At 40.7% G+C, this 25,303-nt stretch overlaps 3 protein-coding genes across 18 annotated transcripts in view; 2 read left to right on the top strand and 1 right to left on the bottom strand.

The window, feature by feature from the left end:
• Window positions 1-7,838, top strand: part of SGK2 (serum/glucocorticoid regulated kinase 2) — a 35,613-nt gene extending 27,775 nt beyond the window's left edge. For all 10 annotated transcript variants that reach the window (XM_081196499.1, XM_081196497.1, XM_081196503.1 and 7 more), the window contains 4 exons: window positions 1,318-1,413; window positions 2,621-2,776; window positions 4,546-4,635; window positions 5,713-7,838. In XM_081196499.1, coding sequence (XP_081052625.1) covers window positions 1,318-1,413; window positions 2,621-2,776; window positions 4,546-4,635; window positions 5,713-5,865 — 495 coding nt within the window. In that variant the 3' untranslated portion in view covers window positions 5,866-7,838. The remainder of the gene's footprint in view (window positions 1-1,317; window positions 1,414-2,620; window positions 2,777-4,545; window positions 4,636-5,712) is intronic.
• Window positions 1-25,303, bottom strand: part of LOC308588109 (uncharacterized protein) — a 336,103-nt gene that overhangs the window by 256,207 nt on the left and 54,593 nt on the right. The window lies entirely within an intron of this gene.
• On the top strand, window positions 10,534-25,298 carry IFT52 (intraflagellar transport 52). 2 transcript variants are annotated; one of them, XM_081196461.1, is made up of 14 exons: window positions 10,534-10,685; window positions 12,412-12,536; window positions 13,351-13,438; window positions 14,521-14,650; window positions 15,624-15,699; window positions 15,809-15,880; window positions 16,712-16,838; window positions 18,190-18,276; window positions 19,061-19,129; window positions 19,946-20,100; window positions 21,086-21,173; window positions 23,512-23,620; window positions 24,073-24,218; window positions 24,966-25,298. In XM_081196461.1, exons 1-14 carry the CDS (start codon window positions 10,668-10,670, stop codon window positions 25,011-25,013), a joined length of 1,338 nt encoding a protein of 445 aa, XP_081052587.1. In that variant the 5' UTR covers window positions 10,534-10,667; the 3' UTR covers window positions 25,014-25,298. The 2 variants fall into 2 exon arrangements, with proteins under 2 accessions (XP_081052587.1, XP_081052588.1); XM_081196462.1 differs by lacking the exons at window positions 10,534-10,685; window positions 12,412-12,536; window positions 13,351-13,438; ... (1 more) ...; window positions 15,624-15,699; window positions 16,712-16,838.

Genomic DNA, 25,303 nt, shown 5'->3' with positions numbered 1-25,303 from the left:
CTTACTTACATTTCATAATGTGCTACCTGGCCCCCAAAAGTTGAAGATGTTATGTACTGAAGTTCTCACCCTGGGCCAGCAGGGGGATACTGTAGATAGTTTTCACTCAGGTCCACATATGCAAATAAGGGATCGAAAGTGACGTTCAGTGATTGGATAGTTACAGAAAGTGGTTACTGTGTCGTTGTAGTGGAGCTCTATATAAGCAGGCTGGCTGAACCCTTCAGTTTAGTTCTATTCTGGCCTGTGAATAAACAAGAGCTGTTTGAAGAATCGCTGTGTCGTCTGATATGTTCACCCACAACTTAACAGAGGACATCTGCTCTAAATCTAAAACAAACAACAGTCAAAGTACTGAATCTGAAGCTGCAAATTGGTCCCCTTCTCTTCTCTGCCAGTTGTGTGAACTCTGTAGGGACAGTGAACATCATGAGCTGAAGTAACTTATAATTCTGTTAGGAGGAGCTGAAAGTGTCAAAACTATGAATTAAGGCCTGAATTGGAGGTGTGAGGCTATGCTCCCATTTAAAACATGCTGGGTAATCTTTTAACAAGCCACAGCAAAAACAAAAAAGGGTTGTTCAACTTAACTTGAAACTGGATGGGTTGAATTTCTCCTATCCTTTTTGCTCCCTACCTCCTACTCCAGTAAGAATTTAGAAGCACTAATCTTTATAACAGGGGTAGGGAACTTGTGGCCCTACAAATGTTGTTGGCCTCCCATCAAACCCAGCAAGCGTGGCCAATGGACAGGGATGGTGGGAGTTGTATGTTTTCATTTGAAAACACGAGGCAACAGTCTGTCACATAAAGAAGCTTGAATCCTCCAGATGTTGCTGGGCTACCAATCAAGGATACATATGTGACGCTGTGGTCTAAACTACTGAGCCTCTTGGGCTTGTTGATCGGAAGGTCGGCGGTTCAAATCCCTGTGATGGGGTGAGCTCCTGTTGCTCTGTCCCAGCTCCTGCCAACCTAGCAGTTCAAAAGCACCTCAGTGCAAGTAGATAAATAGGTACCGCTGCGGCGGGAAGGTAAACGGCGTTTCCGTGTGCTCTGGCTTCCGTCACGGTGTCCCATTGCGCCAGAAGCAGTTTAGTCCTGCTGGCCACATGACCCGGAAAGCTGTCTGTGGATAAACACCGGCTCCCTTGGCCTGAAAGCGAGATGAGCGCCGCAACCCCATAGATGCCTTTGACTCAACTTAACCATCCAGGGTCCTCTAACTTTTTCACCTTACCCATGTGGCTTCTGGAAAGTTACTGGGATACTTCATGGTGGTGTGCTCTGTTTTTAAATCTTCTTGTCCTTTCACAGTATTTGGCTCCAGAAGTGCTGAAGAAACAGCCCTATGACAGAACTGTAGACTGGTGGTGCCTTGGAGCTGTTCTCTACGAAATGTTGTTTGGTTTGGTGAGCTTTCAAAAACTGACGTTGCTTTTGCAGGCAACAGTTCAAGTGCTGAAAGTGGTTTGAAAGAGAATCCTAAGCTGTGGGCAAGCCAATTTAGACCACAGGCAACAGTGGGACAAACGGCTTTTACAGGTGGTTTGGAGCAACAGAAAAAGCTGTCATCCTGTTTAACCAGATGCAAAAAGCAGAGGTGTTTATACCCATTTACAATGATCCCTCATTCAAGCCACTTTCAGCTCTCCGGGAAGAAGTCCCATTCCACCCCACCCCCAACCTCTTTAATAATGCTATAATCCACAGACATTCAATGAAGCTGAATGTTGGGGAGACACAGGAAGCACAGAAACAACAAAGTTTGAATATGGAATTTGTTACCACAAGGTGTGGCGATGGTCACCAACTTGGACAGCTTGAAAAGGGACTTAGACAAATTCACAGGCTTCTGATGACTACTGGTTATGGTGGCTACATTGCCTCCAGTATCAGATGCAATATGTTGTTGTTGTTTAGTTGTGTCCGACTCTTCGTGACCCCATAGGTGCAATATGCCTGCCTCTAACTACCAGTTGCTGGGAATCACACGTGAGAGAGGCTATTGCAATCATGTCATCCTTGCAAGCTTCCCTTAGGCACTTGTGGGAACAGAACATTGGACTTTGATCCAGCAGAAGACTCACACTAGTCTTACACTATTGACACGAGCCTGGCTCCTCCTTACTCCTCTGTGCCAGTGGAATTAGCTCAATTAGCCCAGGCATAGCTATGTTCTGGGGACAAAAGTTGACCGTTCAGCAGCTGCTGACACTGCCCTGTATCTGACTGTTGATTTGTGTTTGTAGCAATCTGTTGCAAACAGTGTCACAAATTGGTGCACCATATATGAACCATAATTATATGATTCCCAGCTGTGTTTGCTACCTTTTGCTTGAGTGTAGGTTAGACTGAGGTTGTGTTAATAAAACAGAGCAAGCTGTGGACTGCATGCTTAGTCATTGCTAAGCAACTGAGGATTTATCTGAAACATTCCACAGTAGTATATGAAACAAAAATTTAAGAAGCACTATCCCCTCCGTTTCCTAGCTCTCCTGTTGAACTGTAGAAAAAAAACAACTAGCATGAATTTGATGTCTCTGCAATATTGCAATGCATGCTTATGCAACTTGACTTTTCTCCTCCTTCTTCTCCCCTTCCACTTCTCTCCTATCAGCCTCCGTTTTACAGCCGGGATGTGTCTCAGATGTATGATAATATTCTGCACAAGCCACTTCAGATTCAAGGAACCAAGACCATAGCAGCTTGCGATATCCTGCAAGGACTTCTCCATAAAGATCAGAAGAAGAGGCTGGGAGCCAAGACAGACTTTGTACGTTTAGAGTGCTAGTCACCATTACTCATTCCTTGTTTTCACTAAGAATTTCATCCTTCCCCGAGAGAGCAATATTTTAACACCTGTTGAAACACCTGCAGCCTCTCATTTTCTGTGTCAGTTATTGGCTGATCTGCACTGTCCCCTGTCATCTTTGCTGCTCTCTTGTCAGGTTGTCTCCACATCCTTCATTTTTGTCCTTCTGCCTTGCATTGATTGCAAAACCCCTAAGATGTGACCATGTCATTTCTATGTTTTAGGGGACTAGAGACTCTGCTGCGGCTGTGTAATCAATGTTTCATATTAGCAGCTAGCACTGGGTGAATCTGTCAGTCTTGGTTTCTCTCAATTTCTCATTTTCTGTCATTAAATTCAGTCTTTCACATCAGTTTACATAAAAAAAAGGTGTCATGAAAATTAATTGCCATTTTAGCATGAATTTCTCCCAACACATTTGTATGGAATTTCTCCTAATATTTTTGCAAACCAAAATGCATTTTGCATCTTGTTTTCCTTAATATATGCATTTTTATGCAAGCTTTGCCCTAGTATATGCATATTTTGCACACATTCTTTGACTGGAGAACTGCACTGCAAAATTTGTAGAAGTGCGAATTCTTTGGGTGCATTGGAAAGGGTGAATGAAATAGGTTCACCTTTAAATGTGAACTGAACTGAAATTCTTTGCCCATTCCTTTTCCCATTCCTGTTAGCAGCAGTGATAATAACTCCAAGGATAATAACTCCTCCAGACTGGTATTTTTTTAAAATGTGGATGTATTCTGCAACATGCAATGGGCACAATAACAGTACTTTAGTGGTGGATTTATACAGACTCGTTCACATATCATTCTGCTATATTAGTTGTTTCGCAGTGTTCCTCCAATGTTACCCTATTATTGCTATCTGGAAGGGCACTATTGCACTTTGGTGCAACAAAAGTGGGACCAAAAACATGGGGACATTTTATACCACAGCAGGTATTTATGAGATATGCACTGATTGAAAATGAAGCAATGAATGACATTCAACTAAGTTTTACTTACAGCAGACTCACTGAAATGAGTGAACATGGCTAAGTTATGCCCAGTAATTTCAGTGGGTTTACTCTGAGTAAAAACTGAAATAGCTGAAAACCACCCAGTATGTACACACCAAAGCTTTTGAAAGCAGGACCACATATAACTGCCCTGATACCATCATGAGCACAAATCATCATGAATGCACCATAAAAAGGATGTCTGGGGAAACCCAAGGACGAGTAGAAGCAGTATGGGGATAAGATCAGAGTAGGCAACACATTCAGTACAGAGGGCTACTGCTAACTTTCATAGTTAGCAGTATTTAATTGGCTGCTAGTGATCGCTTTCCTTGCATACTATGATACTTGAAAATATGTCGACATTTTCGTATGCATTTCTTGCTTTGCCCACATTGCAGCTTGATTTTGTATGTCGGTGCTGCTGCTTTCTCTTGATTAATGTACTGTTTTGGGACATTATATGCATGCAAATACATATTGCTGACTGTGTTTACAGAAAGTTGTGTTCACCTGAGCTCTGCAGAAGGGAAATGCTTAAGAGATCTCAGATGAGCTGAGAGATGGCCATGGTGGTGCTGTTTTGTTGTTGTTTTTTTGAGGTGGGGGTGGATGCATGGAAATTTAAACGTACAGGTTTTTGTGAGTAGATACAAGTGAATGTGCCCAACATCTAAGTTCTAAGAATTTATGGCTTACTCTGGAGTGACATTCATTTTCTTCACAGCTTGAGATAAAGAACCACGTGTTCTTCAGTCCAATAAACTGGGACGACTTGTACAGTAAGAGGATCACACCTCCATTTGACCCTAAAGTGGTAAGTGGAAAGTTTTCTACTTCGTAATGATGAATAGAGACTGGGCATTATTTAATTTAAAGTGTTTTATCCCACTTTTCAGGAGAAAAGGCTTCTAGAGCAGCTTACAGATAGCAAGGGGGTAAGATAGTCCTTGCCATCAAGCCTGCAGCCTAAAAAGACACAAGAGGAAAATGGATGGGGCAGGAAGGTAGCAAGTTCAGGCACTGCTTCTTATTGTAATAACCAACTGGAATGGAACAAATTAGGATAGGATGAGCCAAGAGTTGCTAGTATTTTCAGTGGAGCCAATGGAGAGCCCTTGTTGTCCCATCTTCCCCTTTCCTAGAGCCTGATGGAATTCTGCAGTTGGGGGAGGATCCTGATGGAACATTAAGAAATGCTTAAAGAGATCACCTGCTCCATCTTCTTTTAGGATTTCGGGGGCAGAACCTCCACCTCTCCCCAAGATCATTCAATACAAGGCACGGTAACTTGTGGTTCTTCAGATGTTGCTGGACTATAAATCCCACCCTCTTTGTCCATTGGCCATGCTCATTGGAGCCAGGGGGAGCCGGCATGCAACAACATCTGGAATGCCACAGGTTCCTCATGCCTGATATAACTGGTCAGGGAGCTTCCTGACTTCATAGGATTGTTGAGTTGGAGGGGATTCTGATGGCCATCTAGTCCAACCACTTGTGATGCAGGAATCGGAGCTAAGCTTGCAATATGCTGGCCAAGTCCAAGCATCATAGCCATGTGTTGGTCACTGGGGTTGCATAATATCATTTGCCTCTCAACCAGGGTTGGAAATAGTATCCAGTTCTGGTTTAGAAGAGCCATAGTTTGCTCAGGCTTCACATAACATAGCAATTGCCCTCGTGTCCTGTCTGTGGGCTTTCAGCAGGTATCTGGTTGGCCAAAGTGGAAAATACAGTGCTGGACTTGACAGGCCTTTGGTCTGATCCAGCAGGGATCTTCCTATGTTACCATCTCCTCTCTCATTGGTAATAATAAAAAACAGTATTAGTATTGCTGTCATAAGCTGAGGCTTGCAGAATAGAGAAAAAAAATAACTTGCTGTTCCTTTTCAAGGCTGGTCCTGCTGATCTACGGCATTTTGACCCAGAATTTACTCAGGAAGCGGTCTCCAGCTCCATCATCCGTACCCCCGACTTTGCTACCAGTAGTTGCAGTGCAACAGATGCTTTTTTGGGATTTTCTTATGCACCAAATGATGAAGACTAAAGCAACCTATGTCAACAAGGCTTGAGAAACCCAGTTTTTGCTCTCCATTTAAACAGAGAAGAAGCCACTACCCTCTGACTAATCTTCTAACTGGAACAGAACCAAGCTTTCCTTCCATGACATATAAGACCTCATAATGTGAATGCTCCTCTAAAGGAGGAAATGCTGATTATTCTAGCTAGAATTGTTTTATTTGTACAAACTTGAACACATTTAATGATACAATCTTGTGCCAAAATTGATGTCCTCTTATGAGAATGCAGGCTAACCTCTGTTTGAATTGCCACCCAAGGTATTCTGGATAACCAGCTGTTCTGGGCTCAGTGGGTTTATAGTAGGTACACAACCTGTTCAGATATTTTGTCACCTTAGTTTGTGGTTCACATCAATTGGGTCCATGTTCTGGCTACATACTCTTACTCTGGCTACATACTCTTAGCCAATGTAGTTCATATGTTGTTGGACTACAGTTCCCATTATCCCCAAGCTTTGGACATGCGAGCAGGGGATGATGGGAGTTATAGTCCAACAACATTGGCTGCTACGGGGGATTCTTAGAAAAGACCTTTGGAACTATCCAGAGAATCCAGGAATCCCCTCCCCAATTCCTTGTAGCTGGTCCTTTTACAGCTTTTGCACAGAACTGTGTATTTCCAAATTGGTTGCCTCTGGAGCTTTCTTTCTTTCTTTTTTTCCTTTCAGTATTATGAACCACAGGTGATGCCACCTACAATTTGCATGAGTGTTTCTTTTCACAGCTGAAAGCATTGCTCTCCAGCTAAATGGCACTGATGGGAGCAGCTCTATCGCACCACACCTGTGCTAGATATAGTGATTTGTGATCTTAACTTGGAAATGTTGATAGCACACTGCTTACATTTTTAGTAATTGTATTTATTTCCCCCTTTTATCTGGAAGGTGTGTAGTGATAAGCATCTGGTCATAACTACCTCTTTACTGCATAGATAGAGAACAGCCAATGGATTTTCTTTTTATGAAGATAAAGTAAGGAAAAAATATAGGTCTGTTTTTTAAAAAAGACCTGCCTATTAAGAACTCCTGAGCAGAGATGAATTGTACCAATGTGTGATCTTTTATTTACAAAACTGAGAGCTGGTGCAACTATAGCTGCCACAGGGAGTAGTGTCATTACCCTCATTTTATACAAAATTGTTAGCTGTCCCAGGATGTTTCTATGGAACTCTTTAATCATTGATCTCTTAGTCAAAATCATTTAAAATTATATATTCTTCTTATGCTGGTAAGGGATCTTCCTACAAAACATGGATATAAAGGTATTGGATTAAGTAACAAAGCAGGCTGATTCTGGAGATAAATTTCCCCTGCTATCAGCTAAAGGTAAAACACATCCACCCTGATGAATTATGAAGGTGGGATGTGTTGAGGTGACTAGAATGGGCTGCCAGTATACATATAAGCACAAGTGTGAATGTCATTGCCAACCTGAAATAATGCAGAATGATAATTTTTATTTTGCTGTTTAAAACAGCACAAGGATCAAGGTGCAAACTTGGGTTGTGGAGGATTCAACTGTGATAATATATACTACAGAAATAACTGCCAGTTTTGGTGCCTTTGTACCTCTTAAACACCTGCCTTTAAAAACAAAACACTATGTCCATGTTTAGCTTGAAAAGCATCCACCATCTCTGTGCATTTTTATTTTTAGACACTATGGATGTTTAGCTATGTGTTAAGAAATGTTAAGCTTGCTGTGGGATTTTCTTTTTGCCTGCTTGCTTGCTTGCATTTGTTGTCAAGGCTATGGTGGGGGGAAATATAATAGTGCTTGCATGACTGCTCCTCTTTGAGTGTTGTGGATATGCTGATATAACTCCATAATCATGTTGAAAGATCCTTGCATTTTCTCTTATGTTCTCTTCCTAACCCCAGTTTTTATTTTGTTGAATATTTAAGAGTTTAATAAATAAAATAATATATTTTAAAGCAAACTGTTGCATGACTGATAAAAAACACAGTGGGTGTTTTTTATGGTAATGTTTAGGTGGCTGTGTAAAAAGTAACCATATTTTCTGTCCTTTTTAATATTTGTCCAAGATCTTAAGTACTAAATGCAAACCAGACAGTAAAGGGAACAACAAGGTTCCTTAATACTCACCATTTAACTGTGTACACATCAGCCTAGCTAAGTTACCTTTCCCTACACTGGATTCCAACCGGATTCCAACTGGATTCACAGACTTAATGAATATTTCTGGGAGTCTCAGCAAAGCACTTAATAAACTTTTTTGGTATTCTACAAATTGAAGCACATTGCTTGTTTTTAGTAAGCATAGTCTTGCCTTACGAATGTGACATATCTGCTTTTTCTTTAACAGTTGCAAAATAATATTTGCATCATTGTATGGAAGCAAACATCGCTTCCCTTTCAATCTTAATGTTACCCGATGAAACCCTTAGGAGCACACATCTGATAAATTGACCAATAAATAAATAAATATACAAGTAGGGAAGCAGATACTAGTGATAATCATTTTCACAGGTTAGTTGACCAGCGAAAAGCTATCCTCAGAAAGGATATTCTGGAGCTCAAAAAGTTTCCAAAAAGGGCAACCAAAATTATCAAGGGGGTGGAAGAACTCCCCTATGAGGAAAGTTTGCAGCCTTTGGGACTTTTTAGTTTAGAGAAAAATGAGGAAGAGGTGACATGATAGAAATTTATGCATGGCATGGAGAATGTGGATACAGAAAGGTTTTTCTTCCTCTTTCATACTGTACTATTGTGTACAGCCAATGAAACTGAATGTCGAGAGATTCAGGACAGCTGAAAGAAAATACTCCATGCAGTGCATACTTAAACTATAGAGCTATGATGGCTTAGATATACAATTAGACCGCCATGAATCTGTCTAGCAATGTCTACTAGTGGTGGTGGAGGCAGTATGCTTCTGAACACCAGTTAATGGAAATCACAGCTTTCCCACAAGCACCTGGATGTTGGGCTAGATGGGCCACAGGCCTGACCCAATACTAGGCTCTTCTTATTTTCTTATCCTCACCTGAAAACACACAAGGTAGTCTTGACACATGTATTGGAGAATAATTGAAATGGATTGGGATTCAATTCCCTAGCCTGCATGTTTTGCAATACAGTGGTACCTCGGGTTACAGATGCTTCAGGTTACAGACTCCGCTAACCCTGAAATATTACCTCGGGTTAAGAACTTTGCTTCAGGATGAAAACAGAAATCATGCTCCGGCGGCAGCGGGAGGCCCCATTAGCTAAAGTGGTGCTTCAGGTTAAGAACGGTTTCAGGTTAAGAACGGACCTCCGGAACAAATTAAGTACTTAACCTGAGGTACCACTGTATAGCCAAGTAATGCACCCATCTTCAAATGGTCATTATTGAAATACATTAGAGAGGGGCTGCAATTCTGCACATTGACCTGAAAGCCTCTCATCCCTTGGTTCTGTCTTGCAAGCAATTGCAAACTCTCTTGGAGTGTTCTCTTCCATAGCAGGTGAGAACAAACCATACGCATCACATAAGCAGGGGTGTGTGTGGGTGTGGGTGTGTTGGAGGGGTGGGGAAGAGTGAGGGCTCAAAATGGCCATGTGTGCTAGTTTACTAAAGACAGTCCTCTGCTTGAAGAGCTGTCCGGTTTGAAGATAAAAGAGCTTTAAGGGCAGGGGCTTTAAGCTTTAAGGGCAGGGGCCAACAACTTTCTTTTTTTTCTTTTTCTTTTTGTTTTACAAAGTTTTAATAAACATAAACAAACAAACACACAAACATGTATAATTTCATATCCTTTTTTCCTTAAACCTTACTTCATCGACTTCCCCATACCTCCCCTTTCTACATCCCAATTTCCAAAATTATTTCAGCAAATCCTAACAAAACTTAATTTTATCAAATTTTTCCCTTATTTCTTTTCTTTTACTTAATCTTTTACAGCTGTAACCCCCATTTTCCCCTAGAAACAACAACTTTCAGCACCTGAACAACAGACTGAGCAAGCAACACATGTCATCGTCTCCCCACGGTGGTGAGATATATTGTATTTCTCTTTAAAACACAGCAGCTATTTCTGAATTTGTACCTATACATAGTAATTAGCATGTGCCAATGTCTGCCCTTTTGTGGGTGTTGGTAGGTGTGATCCATTTCCTCTTTTTTGCAATATGTAAATAGCTGCCTTTTGTGGGAGGGAGACTTCTTTTTATTTATTTGTTGCTTATGTATTTATTGCTTGCCAGTAAACATAAAACATAAACGGGTACAAGTTGCCAAGAGAGCTGACGCGACAACACAAGGAATAGGGACAAAATGACCAACAGAAGAATACAGTACATGTTAGGAACGTGCTGCTACTCAGCACGAAAGTGGGGAGGGGGGAGAATGAGATTGCTGGGATTTAGGTCTAACCCTTCAAGTCACACTACACCACATCCAGTGCCCTCTGCTGATTCCAAAACTCTTCCAAAGCAAAAAACAACAACAACACACGTTGCCAAGAGGGATTTTCCCTCTTTCTGCCGCTGCCGAGGTTGCCGGACTCCCCTCCACCATGGAGAATGGAAGATTCCACCGCTGAATGAGCCTTTTCCCTGCAGCTCAAGGAGACTCTAGGCGGGCCTGTGTCGTCATCACGTCGGACGCAACGCGGCTTTCCCTTCCTCTGCCCCGCCTCCTGCTTTTGCCGGCGAAGCCGCTTTGGGCGCCTGCGCAGACGGAAAGGGCTCGCGTTGCTAGGGAGGGAGAAGGCCCTTAGTTACCGCGCGTTGCTGCTGCTCCGCGGTTGGAGGGGACGGGGAAAGGATGGTGGCGACCCCGCAGGTAAGTCAACTTTTGTGGTCGCGGTGGAGAGGTGCTTCCCCCTCCCTCGGGACCATTTATGGAGGCGGAGGGTTACTTTGTAGGCACGACCCTGGCTCCCCTCACCTTGGGACCTTGTAGAAGTCCGAGCTGGTAAATTTTAGTTGCCTCCCGCCTTTCCGTAGCCAGAAAAACCATGCTGAAAGGCGGCTTACAAACGGGGGACGGGGCGGGAATTGCATGATTAAAACATAGCAAAAGCAGGCAGCAGCAATAAATAAAACACACCCAAAAGCATGCAACCATATTGGGAAAATTCCCACATAAATCATAAGAAGACCCAAAACAAATGTACAAAAAAAATTCAATAGCAGCAACAAAAGCCCCCTCAAACAAACATTACTCCAGTCCAAGAGTCCTATTGAATTTGATTTTTTTAAAAATAGGATACATGGAAACCACTATCAAATCACAGATCATATCTGCGCCTAACGGACTGAATCATACAGAATCAGAGAATTGTGGAGTTGGAAGCAACCCTGAGGATCATCTAGTCCAATCTCCTGCAGTGCAGCAAACTTGCAATATTTTTATACTGATTCCCCCCCCCCCCAAAAAAAACCCCTCCTACTATTAAAAACATGACACCTGTAACATGTCAGCCAACACCAGAAACATTGTGGCACGGTCTGAGGATACAGATGTAATGTGATTTGATGGTGGTTTGAGGGAGAGGCTCCTGTTCAAGAATCTGTAAGGATTTGTGCCCCCTAGGCCTAGAGCCAATGGTTAATGCTGTTAATGTGAAGCACTCTGTTTACGCTGAGTTTTGAGGTGCTGCCTGTGACAACAGACGTCATAGTGATTTTGGTGGCATTCTGTACAAAACCTATGTGAAAAATCTACCCAATGCCTCAGATCCATGTTTTCGTGCCATGGCTGTGTCAGAAAACACCAGATACATCATGATTCTTCATGCTTCAGCCTCTGGAGAGGGAGATTCTATAATGGGATTAAGATAAACCTTTGTAAAAATGCAATTTCAGGCAGATTGTTTTTTTAATTACTAGATGCAACTCCTACTTGCTTCCAGATCTACTTACTGTATTTCTGTTCCTCAGTGCCAAATCATAGACTTACTGATAGAATTACCCTCATTTTTCGAACTACAAATGCTTATGAAATCTCAGCACTGCAAGCTTGTAATGATTTTATGCCAGTTTATTCACTGCTATAGCTCTCCCCAAAGAGTCCTGGGAACTAGCCCTTGGAGAGAGTTTTGATCCTGTGTAGTAATACAGCTCAAGAACAAGAGATCCTGGCATACTATTTTATTGTCCCAATTGCTGGAACAGAAGTGGGGTTGTTTTGCTTTCTACTAGAACTCTTAGATCCACCAGCTGTAGTCTGGTGCAAAAGACATAGCTAAGAACCAAACAAAGCTGACACTCATACCACTCAAAAATACACTTGTTGCCTCAAGCTTTCTTCATTTTCACTAGCATTCTTTTTGGCAGGTTCGGGTATTTGGAAAGTTGGAAGTCAAAAATCCTTGCAGAGAACCCAGATTTTCTTTCTTTCCACCGTGCTAGATCAGTCAATAAAACATAATGTTATTTGGTTAATTGTGGGTATTCATTAATTTTACATTAATCTGGGAAAGGTTCTTAGAATTTCTGAATAATGATAGCACTTTTTCCTTTTCCTTTGTTTTTTATTTATTTGCCTGTGCTCTTTCATTTTTGAGGTAACTATGGAGGGAGAACTTCGTAATATAATCGTCTTTAATGCTTCTAAAAAGGAAATTTTTACTATGAACAATGGTTATAGGATTCTACAAAAAAAGCTTCGAAGCAACTGGAAGATACAGAGGTGAGTGGAGTATGTATTGTTTTCTTTTTTCTGATCTGTGTTAGCTTCCTGCTTTTTACTACTGCTGTTCTGAGAGGAGAAGGCGAGCCATCTTTTGTTTCTAGACCAGCATTGAAGTTTGATGAAGGCATAAGAATGTTTGAAAGTACCCAGGACAATGGCTGCCCCATAACAGTTAAATTTTTGCTCTCCTCATATCTTGTACAATATCTGTATATCTGATTGCAGATTTTAAACAAGCTTATTTTGTTAGTGTAGGATAGTGGCAGAGTGTGGGTTTCATAGTCTTGCATTCAAGCCTTACCTCAACCACAGCTTTTCAAGATGGGTCTAAAGCCCCTGTTCTTTAAAGCATCAGCCCTTCACCTTCATTGTGGGGATAATTGTGCAAGTGAAATGAGGCTTTTAGCTTAATATACCTATATGCATTTGGCATTAGGTCTTCGTGGTTTGTAATATATCTCCCTTGAATATTTTGATAATGGAATGAGATTTGGTAACCTTGTTCAGGACATCAGTCTTTATTTTAAGGTTGAATACCTTCTTATTTTTGTAGTCATTTTCAAAGTAGAGAAGAAAATTAAAAATACATTATAATGCAACATCTGCCTAGACAATTGAGATATTGATCCAGCATGCATGTCACAGTAAGCCATAGTTCACCCTGAACACCGCTAAAATGGCTCTTTTCCTCCTCCCTGCTGAGAAAAAACAAAACACGATCACTGTCTTTGTGTTATGTACAGTCCTGGAATTGTGGTTTGCCAGTGATATGTGTTGTTGGGTAACATGTCTTCTATTAATTTGTCCATAGTTTAAAAGATGAAATAACTTCAGAGAAGCTGACCGGAGTAAAACTCTGGATTACATCAGGACCTAGAGAAAAGTTCACAGCTGCTGAAGTATGTAATTGTCTTAAATACCTCAATAACTGTTTAAAGATCTATTTACCTTGCTGATCTTGTCTAGTATTTTGATCCTGTGAACTTCTTCAAGATTCAGTGGTTCTCTTGCATCACATCCTATAGGCCTTTTGGATTCATGGAAGCAGAGCAGGATGATGCACACGCTGGCCACCCTGTTTTGTATGATCTGGGGCAGGATTGGTGCCTTGCAAATGTGTCTGAGCCACAGTGCTGTACCCTGTATGTATGTTAGGTGGGCTGTTCACTGTTTACTAATGGATTGCCTTCTTGTTGGGATTTTTGCAAAGAGTGCTAGACATAGGGCAGAATTCAGTGTAGCGTTAAGGTTCATGCTCTGTCAGTGCAAGGATTTTTCCTGATGCAGTGGAACATTCTCCCCCTCTCCTCCTCTGTGCACCCCATAAATCTGTTCTATGCATTCCCCCAGTCCTCTGCAGTAAATCTGGAGACAGCGTGCACAAAATTATTTAGCTGAATACCGCCCTAACTGTACAATTCTAACCATGTCTACTCAGAAGTCTGTCCTGTTGGATTCAATGGGGCTTACTTTCAGGTAAATAGTTTTAGGACTACAGCCTAAATGTAATCCACTAAAGCACTAAACATGAATGCCTACTCAGAATTGCTTAGAGCAGATTAATTATGCCATAACTTATAAAGAGACCTTGAGTATGCACTCATACTTGATAAATTTAAAACACATTGTTGGACTCACAGATGAAAAACAGAAAAGAAAAGAAAGTGGACTATGGAAGACTAAAGTTAGCCCTGTTCTGCTGTATGCCAAACAGCAGGTAGTTTGTTAGCTTAAATGCCTATTTGCACTGCTTAAACTTTAACCATCTTTGGGGTTAATTTCCCCTTTGTCCTGTAAGAATAATAAGATGGGGTTTCTTTACCAAAGGGGACTTAGTATTTTGTAAGGATGTGCAAGCTGTGTTGTGTTGCTATTCTAATCTTCAAGGGTTAAATTGTGTAAAAGCAGGAAAACCTTTCATCCTGGCACTCAATACTTTGTTGCAAAGAACTCACATTTTGTGCTTTTTTCCCCTTTACAGTTTGAGGTTCTGAAGAAGTATCTAGAAAGTGGTGGGGATATCCTGGTGATGCTGGGAGAAGGTGGTGAATCTCGATATGACACCAACATCAACTTTTTATTGGAAGAATATGGGATCATGGTCAATAATGGTAATAAGTGACCTGAGGACAAGTTTTCTTCTTTGGTCAGTCTTGAGAATGTTTACATATCATATAGTCAGAAACCACAAACAAGTGACCCAACTTACATCAATTTGAGTGTGCTTTATTAATTTGATATTGCTAGGTCCCAAAAGAGCTAGTAACAGAATTTGATTGTAGCTTTGCCATCTTCCCTTTTCCATGTTTGCTGATTTTGAAAATACTAAGCAAGTGAACAGTACTACGATAAATTATATCCAAGTCTGAGGGATATTTGGTATGGCGGCAGGCCTGAACTCTGAGCAGAGAGCAAGGTCCACAGAGTTTCTCTCTGTTAGGCTCTAAGTGAACATCTCTTGCTGTAAACTCTAGCTACACACCGTTGCGCTGTAATTTTCATTTTTCTTTAAACCATTGTGTGCACTGCACATTCGAATATTCAGCAGCCCCTCCTCTCTGTGGCCTCAGTGCATGGACTGCATTCAGTGGATGCAAGAACAGAGCAGTGCAAGGGCTTGGGGAAGATGGATTCATGTGCGATGTAGAACTGCCTTGGCCTAAAGTGAATAGCTTGATGAATTGCTTCTGATACAGCAAAAGAGCTACTGCACCTCTTATCTTTCATTGTGACTGTTCCATTTGTACTTTTGCTATGATTGTACATCTGCCACAAGGAAAATATGAGAGATTTGCCAGCCTTTTAAGGACCATGGGCACATTTGCAAACAGAAACTGTTGTGGGCATCACATGCACACCTCAGCCAGGCACACACTGCAGCCTAGTCAATTGGCTACTATTCTTCTTTCAAGCCAAATTTTAGTAGGGTGGGGCGGGGGGGGGGATAATATGAAGTCAGAAGGTGCTTTGTTGGCAACATCAGCCTTCATACAATTAGAGAGAACAAGGATCTAGAATCCATAGCCCATACTTTGCAGCGCTGCATCTTACTGAAAAAAAATATTATTTTTCATTTCTCTTAAGACTCTGTGGTGAGAAATGTGTATTATAAATACTTCCATCCTAAAGAAGCTTTGGTCTCCAATGGAGTTTTAAATCGGTAAGTATTTGATAGTGGATGGTGTGTGGGTGCATTCACATTTTATCTTGTGTAACTTTGCTATATTTTACAACTACAAATGAGTTATTTTTGGGTTTCCATCTATAAGGGAAATCAGTAGAGCTGCTGGAAAAACAGTGTCTGGGATAATAGATGAAGACAACAGTGGAAATGATTCACAGTAAGTATATTCTTTCCAGCCATGTTACAAATGCCATCAATGTTCATTCTGAAAAGTTATAATAAAGCATTGTGTGGGAAGTGCTCTAGAAATATGTAGAATATTTTAATTAATGCCTAAGATTTTGTATTTTGCCTCTTGAAGTTCTGCTTAAGGGGAGTTATGCTACAAAATCCAAGAAAGGGAACAGTTTTGCACAATGTTCTGGATTATTTTTTTACTGTTTATGGACATTTTTTATACATGCTTTAAACATGTCACCACAGAAAGCAGGAAAAACAGGATTTTAATACATCGCAAAGTATAGTCCTTTTAATTACTGATTTAGATCCGCTATTGGAAGGCCTCTTCCACTCACAATTCAATGGAAGAGCACTGTTTTTAAAGAGAGATACCCAAATCCCAAGAAGTTATTGCATTGTCACTAGCTCTTTTTGAAGCACAGGTTCCTTCTCAAGACTTTCTTGTGGCCTGGAGTCTATAAACTTCAGCCTTTTTCCTTCCTTATTCAGTATGTTGTCTATACAGTATTGTAACCTCTGCTAAATTGTGGTACTGCCCTGGGAGAAGTAGACTTCTGTGAATGCTTGCTGAGCAGTGCAAATGCACCTTTCGTCCACTTTTGGTTCTTTGGATCTAAGCCATCAAAATTAATTCTAGAGTGTTACAAAGACAAGGTATCTTTTTTCTTTTTTTAAAGAAAAAAAAAACTCCTACCAGCAGAAGAACATGAATAGGTGTGGACAGAGAGAATGGTTGATTGTGTTTGACAGCGTTGCAATTATGTGAAATATAAAAAATGCTTATGACAGTCTTTGTACTATTTTGTAGGGCTCTCACTTTTGTGTATCCATTTGGTGCTACACTTAATGTGATGAAACCAGCAGTGGCTGTTCTGTCCACGGGATCTGTCTGCTTTCCTCTTAATAGACCCATCTTGGCTTTTTATCACTTTAAGGTACATAACTGCATGAGCCATCAAATACTTGGAAAACATGATATTTTGTAAGTTCGTTCATAATTTCTGTTACTTGCACATCTTGTGCAACTTTAGCAGGAAAGCATTCAGATAAAAGCTCCTTTATGTTGGAACCTTTGAAAAGAGTTGACCTATAACCGGGGTTGGGAAGCACATTGAACTGTTATTGCAGTTCCTCCCCCGTTTTATCAGTCATTAGTAATAATAATTATACCATTTCTAAAACACTTCTAAGACAAAATGCTGAAAGGTGAATAAAACTAAAGATAGGCCCTGTTCTAAATTTACATTATCATACTTTTACTTCATTTTTAGTGTAATTTGCTAACTTTAATTAATGTATGGTAAATATGTTCATTTGAATTTACTTACTTATTTTCTTAGCTTATCCCAAAATATTTGGAAAAGGGAACAGCATGTTAAGCATCCATACAAATTCAATTGAGATGGATAAAAACAAGATAACTTGACATTTGTACACATAGTTTATCCCAGTTATTAAAGCCATTCCAAACAAGTATGCCTTGTAATCTTTTCTTTATGCTGCCCCCAGTAGTGTCTGTGCATTCATAATCTGTATGAGCTTTTAATGCCTTCATAGAAACATGTAATATGAGTATATGGTGTCCTCAAAACTGAGACAAATTACCGTATTTTTCGCTCTATAACACGCACCCGAACATAACACGCACGTAGTTTTTAGAGGAGGAAAATCCGTAGGCATGCCACCCGTAGGCATTTCCTCCATAACACGCACAGACATTTCCCCTTACTTTCTAGGAGGAAAAAAGTGAGTGTTATGGTGCAAAAAATACGGTAATTTTTAGTGTCCCAGCCAATTCTAGGCTGCATTAACAGAAGTCTGTTGTCTAGATACAGGGAAGTAATAGTTTGCTCTGTTCTGCCTTGGTCAGACCCGATCAGGAGTACTGTGTCCAGGTCTGGGCACCATGGTATAATAAGGATTTTGGCAGCTTGGAACGTGTGCAAGAGGATTCTGAAGAAAATGGTAGAATCTGTTCAAGACAAATGAGGTGGAATTCAAAGAGCTACTGTAGTACTGTGCCTCCAATACCTATCCCACACAGCCAATCTAGGAAAATACCATGGTCACCTGTCACATCTGGCTTGTGAGGTGTTGTGGACAGAGGAATCTGGCCTATTGGTCAGACCAGATTCCCCAATCCTGCAATGTAATGTTAAAGAGTGTAATGTAATGTTATGCAATGTAATGTTAAAGAGTGTAATATAAAAAGTACACCTGGTAAGACAAAGCATTGATGTACAGTATAAGTTATTAAATCTGTTCTACTGATTTCTTCTTTGATAGAATCAAGGTGGCAAGTTAGCTGTACTAGGATCTTGTCATATGTTCAGTGACCAATATTTGGAAAAAGAAGAAAACAGCAAGATTATGGTGAGCCTCTGTTGTCAACTTCATTGCTAATGTATGCCCTCTAATGATCAGTTGACCAGGTTTATTTGAAGTTTAGGAGTTATTCAGCAGAGTGAGCTGTCTTTTCAACCATATCAAGTTGAAGTTTTTGCTACTTAATTCTTTTGGACGCTATGGTATGTAGTCGTTTTTGCAATACAGTTGTACCTTGATTTTCAAACAGCCTAGTTCTCAAATGTTTTGGCTCCTGAACGCCGCAACCCCGGAAGTGACTGTTCCGGTTTGCGAACTATTTTTGGAAGCCAAACATACAATGGAGTTTCCGCGGCTTCCGATTGGCTGTAGGAGCTGATCAAGCTAGAGAAATGAAACAGTGCCCTCTGCTTCATCAGCCAGACCAGATTCCATACTGGCCATGGAGGAGATGACAGACTTCTGCAGCCAGTAGTGAAGATGATTGGGCTGGCAAAACAGAACACTCTCTTGCTTTCACTCATCTGGAAGCAGTTCCACTGCATTCACTGTAGAATTCCTGGTTGCCAGTGGTGGCTAGGAAAGGGATGCAAGACAGGACTGGTTTAGTGTGACATCAGAATGCAGCCACCACCTCTCTTGTAATCATTTACTCTAAATAATGTTTCCTGCTTCCAGCCAATTTACCTATATGTGTCATCTCCTGAGTGTGATTGATTGAATATGCCAAGGAACTTCTGTTGTTGTTGTTGTTTTGTTGTGCTTTTTTGCACTGTTAATATTGATAATTCAAAGAATTCCACAATTATAACTGGGCTCTTTGGTTTCTTAGGATGTACTGTTCCAGTGGCTTACAACAAGCGACATCCATTTAAACCAGATTGATGCAGAAGATCCCGAGGTAAGGGGAACTAATTTAACATTATTTAGTAACATTAGCTTTGTATATCATAAAGTATAGCTGCCAACTTTGTTGAATTTCTGTTTTTGCCTCTTTTACTTTTTTTGTCCCTGCCAAAAAGGAAGCCTTGATAAGCTGAAAGCAGGGGTAGCTGGTGCTGTGCCCTCTAGATGCAGTCTCCAACTCCCATTATCCTTGACCATTGGCCATGGGAGCTGGGACTGAGGTGGGTTGGGGGTTTGATAACATCTAGAGTGGACCCCATTGACTACTCTTAACTTAAAGACAAAAAGTTGAGTTGTTTATTTTTACACTTGCTCTGTAAAGTTTATTCAGTTCTATCACTGTTTCAACTTTCCAATTATCCGAAACTTTAAAATTACTTAGCAGTTTGTAGTAATGTCATGTTGTGAAGAATACACTGAGATGAAAAAGTAAAGCTAATTTTCTTTCCTATGATGTCTGCCATCAACAAATAGGTTTTATCATGAAAAATAAAGAGGTATCATAATATATGTGAATTTAGAAGTTACGTACAAAATATAAATTTATTTCGACCAAACTTATTTAACTGTTGAAGAAGCTTTTAAAATCCGTTTCCTATATCAAGAGATGTATATAAGTGCTCATAACTATGACGGTTAGAAAACTGGCCAAACTAAATTAAAATCCACACTCTTAAGTGTATTGTTTCTTGGATATATGATTCAAGATGCATTTATTTTATCATGTAGTTGTTTAGCTCACTGGAAAGGTTCCATTTTTAGTGTGAGCTGTCTCTTTGTTTACAGCAATTTCTGTGTGCTTTTCCTCCAGATATCTGATTATACGATGCTTCCAGATATAGCAACCCTGTCAGAGCGACTGCGAGTTTGCCTGCAGGAGGGAGATGAAAATCCACGAGACTTCACAACACTTTTTGACATGTCTATTTACCAGCTGGATACCACTGCACTTCCGAAAATCATCAAGTTGGTGGCCTCATTTATGTTTCCCAAAACAATGGGTTGCATCCAGATTTTGCTGCCAGCAGCAGGAGTGAGGAGGCAACTTTTACCAGTTTTCCCCATCACTTTGCACCCTGTGAAACTCTGCTCCAGAGGATTGGGGGCTGGGAGAATCAGCAGAAGTCACATTACACACACACACCTGATCAAAAGTTTCCTGTGTACAAAAGGAGATCTTCCATTTGCAGACAGCAAAGTCTGGATCCAACTCAGTGTCTTTTTCTTCTTCATTTTAGTTTAATAGATTTTAGGGCCTATTCATTGCATTATTTTCGTTGTTTATAGGCTCTTTGAGGACGGAGTCCTCTCAAGCTGGAGGACAAGATGGAGAACAATAACACAAACATTAAATTACAATAAAAATATATTTTGTTAAATACTTCTTAAAAATTTAAAATATACAATAGTAGGCAGCAGTATAAAATAGGCAATAGAATCAGCAGCAAAGTGCATCAGGTAAAAGCCACTTGAAGCAGGTAGGATTTTTAAAGTCTTTTTGAATACCAAGACTGAAAGGGCCACTGTGTATCCCTTGGGAGTTACAAAGAACAGGGGCCACTACTGCAAAAACCCTATCCTTGGTGTCCACCAATCTTAACAATCTTAATGGTGGCACAGAAGCAGAGCTTCTGATGCTGTTGTCTTCAAGGTTCATATGGGCAGATGCAGTCCTTCATATAACGTGGTCTCAAGCTGTTCAGCATTTTTAACGTTCAGTATCAGCACTTTGACTTGAATTTCAATATGTTATGCACCATCAGCAGAAAGGTGGTTAAATTTGGGGTTTTGCCCATGTACACTTCTAATCCTAGTTATCATTTTGGCATAGTTAAATTAATATCTATCCTGGACTCGTGGTGATAGTAAAAGTTGTTAACGCATGCCAAAACTCCAAAGCAAAAAACCTTTAGCCAATGCTGCAAACTTTACACATTGTTATACGTTGCAGGTCTTATGAGCAGCTGAATGTGAAATACGAACCGCTCCAACTAATTCAGCCTCAGTTTGAAACTCCGTTGCCTGCACTTCAGCCAGCTGTAAGTAACTGTCCTAGTAGAGGAAGGAAATAAGGTTACAAGCATTTATGAGTAGGGTGAACAGATGGGTGATTTCAGAAACAGAAGAGGCAACACAATATATAGTGCAGGGAGAGTTCAAGGCTTATTGGGTAGGAAGAGAGGATCAGGCAGGTCAAGTCATCTTGGTGGAATGACTGAAAGTTACAATGTGTGTTGAAGCAGGTCTATGACTTGTAGGTCAGTGTTTCTCAACCTTTTTCCTACCGTAGCCTCCTTCTGACCTTGTTTCCTTCCTGTGGCCCCCCTGTCCTACTGGCAGAAAGGGTAGCTATTCAGATGTTTTGTTTGTAAATAGAACATGTTTTTAATATATATATATATATATATATATATATATATATATATATATATATATATATATATATATATATGCTTTCGTAGATTTTCACGGGTACAGGAATGTAGGTTTTGGTGTCTTCGGGTGTCTTCCCGTGTAAGAGTTGGGGTGTCTAGGCGACGTTTCGACGAGGTCTCACTCGTCATCTTCAGGCTGGTGCTTTCGGCTCTGTTCTAGTAACAAGAAGCCGAAAGCACCAGCCTGAAGATGACGAGTGAGACCTCGTCGAAACGTCGCCTAGACACCCCAACTCTTACACGGGAAGACACCCGAAGACACCAAAACCTATATATATATATATATATATATATATATATATATATATAATTTCTACAAAATACAAAAAAATATACTTTAAGTATTTCTCGATCAATGTGACCCTTGTGCTTGGTGACCAGAAACAAGCTTTTTTATATCTGGTTCTTTTGCTGCGAGGGATAACTGAAGACCACCTCTGTCCATTATGTTGAGCCGATTCTGCATGAGGCTGAGTAAAAATTGCATGCAGCAACATGCCTCCTTTCACAGTAATACTTGCACGAAGAAACAGCACCCCACACACTAACACCGCTGCAGCCACGCATATTGCCCGTGACAAACAACATGTGGACAGCTTGGTGCATGCAGTGGTGGAGTGCGGAAGTGGGAGGGAGAAGGAACTGGAAGCGACGTCGCTGCAAAGTGCGTGTGGCACTCCATGCATTGGGAATCACGGTCACTTCTCTGTTCCCTTTACTTCTGTCTTTTCTATTTTCTTCACTTCTTTGTTTTCTTTTTTCTTTTCTTGGTCACTTTTCTATTTTCTTCACTTTTCACTTCCCCTCTGTTGCTCCCTAGTCTCATGCCATGGCGTCCCATTTATGTGTTTTTCACCTGTGGACCCCTTGGAATATCCTGGGGTGTCAGAGATCAGACTGATGATTACAACTCTGATGAGGAATGGTGGGAACCTCTCCCTCTTCCTGCTCCTGACCAGGATCCTGAAGCTGCCCAGGAACAGTAGAGCAGCATAGATCTAGAGAATTGGTTTGCAGAGGGACATAATTCAGAAGACAAAAGCTGGGCAGAGCTGAGTGGGGAACGGAGAAACAGAACAGGAAGAGAGAGAGAGATAAGTGGCTCCCCTTCGCTGGAAATTGTCCAGCCTCTCTCACCAAGGGCAAAGAGAGCTGCTAAGGTTACTACGCAGAAGGCTCAGTGGTTGCAAGATCAGGTTGCCAGAAGGGGAAGTGACAAGGATGGCTCAGGGAGAAGTAGGAGGAATACTTAATTGGGAGCGCCTTAACTTTGAGAATGGCTGTTTTGTTCTTTGTCTGTGATCACTAAACACTCTTAAACTGGCAAGGGACTCTAATTGCTTTGTTCTTCTGATGCACAGCCAATGGGGGGGGGGGAGGAAGCCATTTCCCCGATGCCTGAAATGGGAGGGCCCAGGGGGCATATGGTCCCCGGTTGGGAAACGCTGTTGTAGGTGACCAAAAGTTTGTTTTTCAAAGGAAGGCAGTAAAAATGAGGAAAAGTTTAACCCAGACATTATGTTCTGCCCATCATTCCTCAAAGTTAGAAATTTCATACATGGACAGCCTAACTTATTTTATGTGTCCAGTCCTTGCAGCTAATCACATTTCTCTCAATTCAGGCTATGCCCTGAACACACTCTAACCCTTCCAAGACCTGACATCTTGTGGTTAGGAAACAAGTAATCTGGTGCCTGCTTTCGTCTCACCAAAATGCTTAAGCTGAATGTCACTGATTTTCCCGAAGTAGAAATTGGAAATGTCAAACCTGTATATGTTTTTGAAGGGGCTATAAACAGAATAGTTTACTTTCTGAAGCTTACATTGTATAAACAAGATTACAGCATGCGAGTAGTTTAATTAGAGCCTGCACCAATGCTCTTTTTCTCTGAACAAGTATGGGCAGACTCAGCTTGTTAAGTTTTGCCTAATCTCTTACTAGGTTTTTCCACCGGCCTTCAGAGAGCTGCCTCCTCCTAGCCTGGACCTGTTTGATTTGGATGAAACTTTCTCTTCTGAGAAAGCTCGCCTTGCTCAAATAACAAACAAATGTAAGTAGTGCAAACATTTGAACTTGGGATTGCTAAACTATTTGTGGGATGGGCAGGGAAACTTTCTAGATGAAGAGCTTCTCAAACTTTTATCTCCAGGGCACACTTTAGAAAGCTGAAAATTACTGAAGTCCTCCATATTATGCATACCTTAAATTTTTTCCAAAATGCTTTGCATTTTGTTAAGAAAACCAGATCTTTTAAATCTGTTTCCTCCATGCTAATGGAGGTACTCTAGATCAGGATAGATAATATGTAGTCCTCTGGATGTTATTGGACACCAGTTACCACCAGCCCAGCCCCAGTGGTCAGGGATGAAGGATCCTGTGGTCTAGTAATGTGTGGCTGCATATAGGCTCTGCATCCCTTCTCTGCTTGTGGAAACCCATATAATATCTTTAAATGATTTGGCAAATTTTGTGTGTATTATGCTACTTTTATGTCCTTATTAGGCACTGAAGATGATCTGGAATTCTATGTCAGAAAATGTGGGGACATCCTAGGGGTAACTAACAAACTACCAAAGGAGCAGCAAGATGCCAAACATATCCTGGAGCACATTTTCTTTCAAGTGGTGGAGTTCAAGAAGTTAAATCAGGTAAACTAATAGGCATTTTTCTTGAAGCCCTGTCCAATGGTCATTGGGAAAGATATGAAAGCCAGGTTTCTGGGGAAACAGACTCCCTGATCTCAGTGATCTATAGAGGAGGCACCACATTAAAATTAATAATAAAATAGGACTTGAGCTTTATCTAATTTGCTTTTCAAGTTAATTGAGTATTCTGTTCCAACACCTCTTTCAGAAGAAAAAAAAAGATGGGTGGAGAGAATTCTTTCTAGCTTTTTTGTGATTCTGTGTGCTCCTTATAGAAAGCAATATTAAATACCTAGTTGATAGTTGAGCATATTAGACTTTATGCTTCCTCCTTTCTTGACTGCCAGATTCCCTCCTTCATTTTAGCGGCAACCCTCGGGCAGTGTTATATGTGCACCAATGTTAATGCTAACCAGGGCTGTCTAAACCCAGAGGTTGCAATCCCATTTCTAGCTGTGACTACAAACTGGTTAGTGGTAACATTTTTACGGACATCGATAGTCAGCTGTGCAAATAGGAAGAGGAATTTACATGAGAAGAGTGGGGAAGAAGAGTGTGTGAGCCTTCAGGGTGCTCCTAATCTGTTAAACATGGGCAAGAGTTTATGGCCCAGGGCCAATACATTGTTCCCAAAGTCTAGGAGCTGAAAACCTTCAAGACCATTTAAATTTTATTTTGGACCCTGAAAATGCAAAGGAGCCTAGAGTCATTTGTATGTATTGACAAATATCCTTTTTCTTTTCTTTAAAGGAGCACGATATTGATACAAGTGAAGCTGGATTCCAGGGTGGCTTTTGAATATTTGAAAGGAAATTTGATGTCACAGGGAAGGATAATAGAATAGCTTCTCTTATTTTGTTTTGGTTTTTTCCCCTTCAATAAACTGGCTTGCTTTGCTTCTTCCTGCCATTTTCTGTACCCTATGTTACCTTACAAATATGTAGATAGTCTAAAACGCCGAAGCCAAATGAGGGATTGCCTTATAGGCAGCAATAATTTTGATAATTTCTTATGTATGAAGCATTCCATATTTAATATTTCTATTTATAAACAAATAAATATCACATTTTGTACAACCTAAAATTCTT

The sequence above is a fragment of the Podarcis bocagei genome (assembly GCF_964188305.1).
Source record: "Podarcis bocagei genome assembly, chromosome: 5".
In the NCBI taxonomy this organism is placed as follows: Eukaryota; Metazoa; Chordata; class Lepidosauria; order Squamata; family Lacertidae; genus Podarcis; species Podarcis bocagei.
The sequence above is the reverse complement of the archived record's forward strand: the minus strand, read 5'-3'. Positions and strand labels throughout refer to the sequence as shown.

Excerpts from the sequence above, each read along its gene's own strand:
- IFT52 (XM_081196461.1), top strand. Across the intron at positions 18,277-19,060 it reads AAGAAAACAGCAAGATTATG|GATGTACTGTTCCAGTGGCT; the intron begins GTGAGCCTCTGT and ends TTGGTTTCTTAG. Across the intron at positions 19,130-19,945 it reads TTGATGCAGAAGATCCCGAG|ATATCTGATTATACGATGCT; the intron begins GTAAGGGGAACT and ends CTTTTCCTCCAG.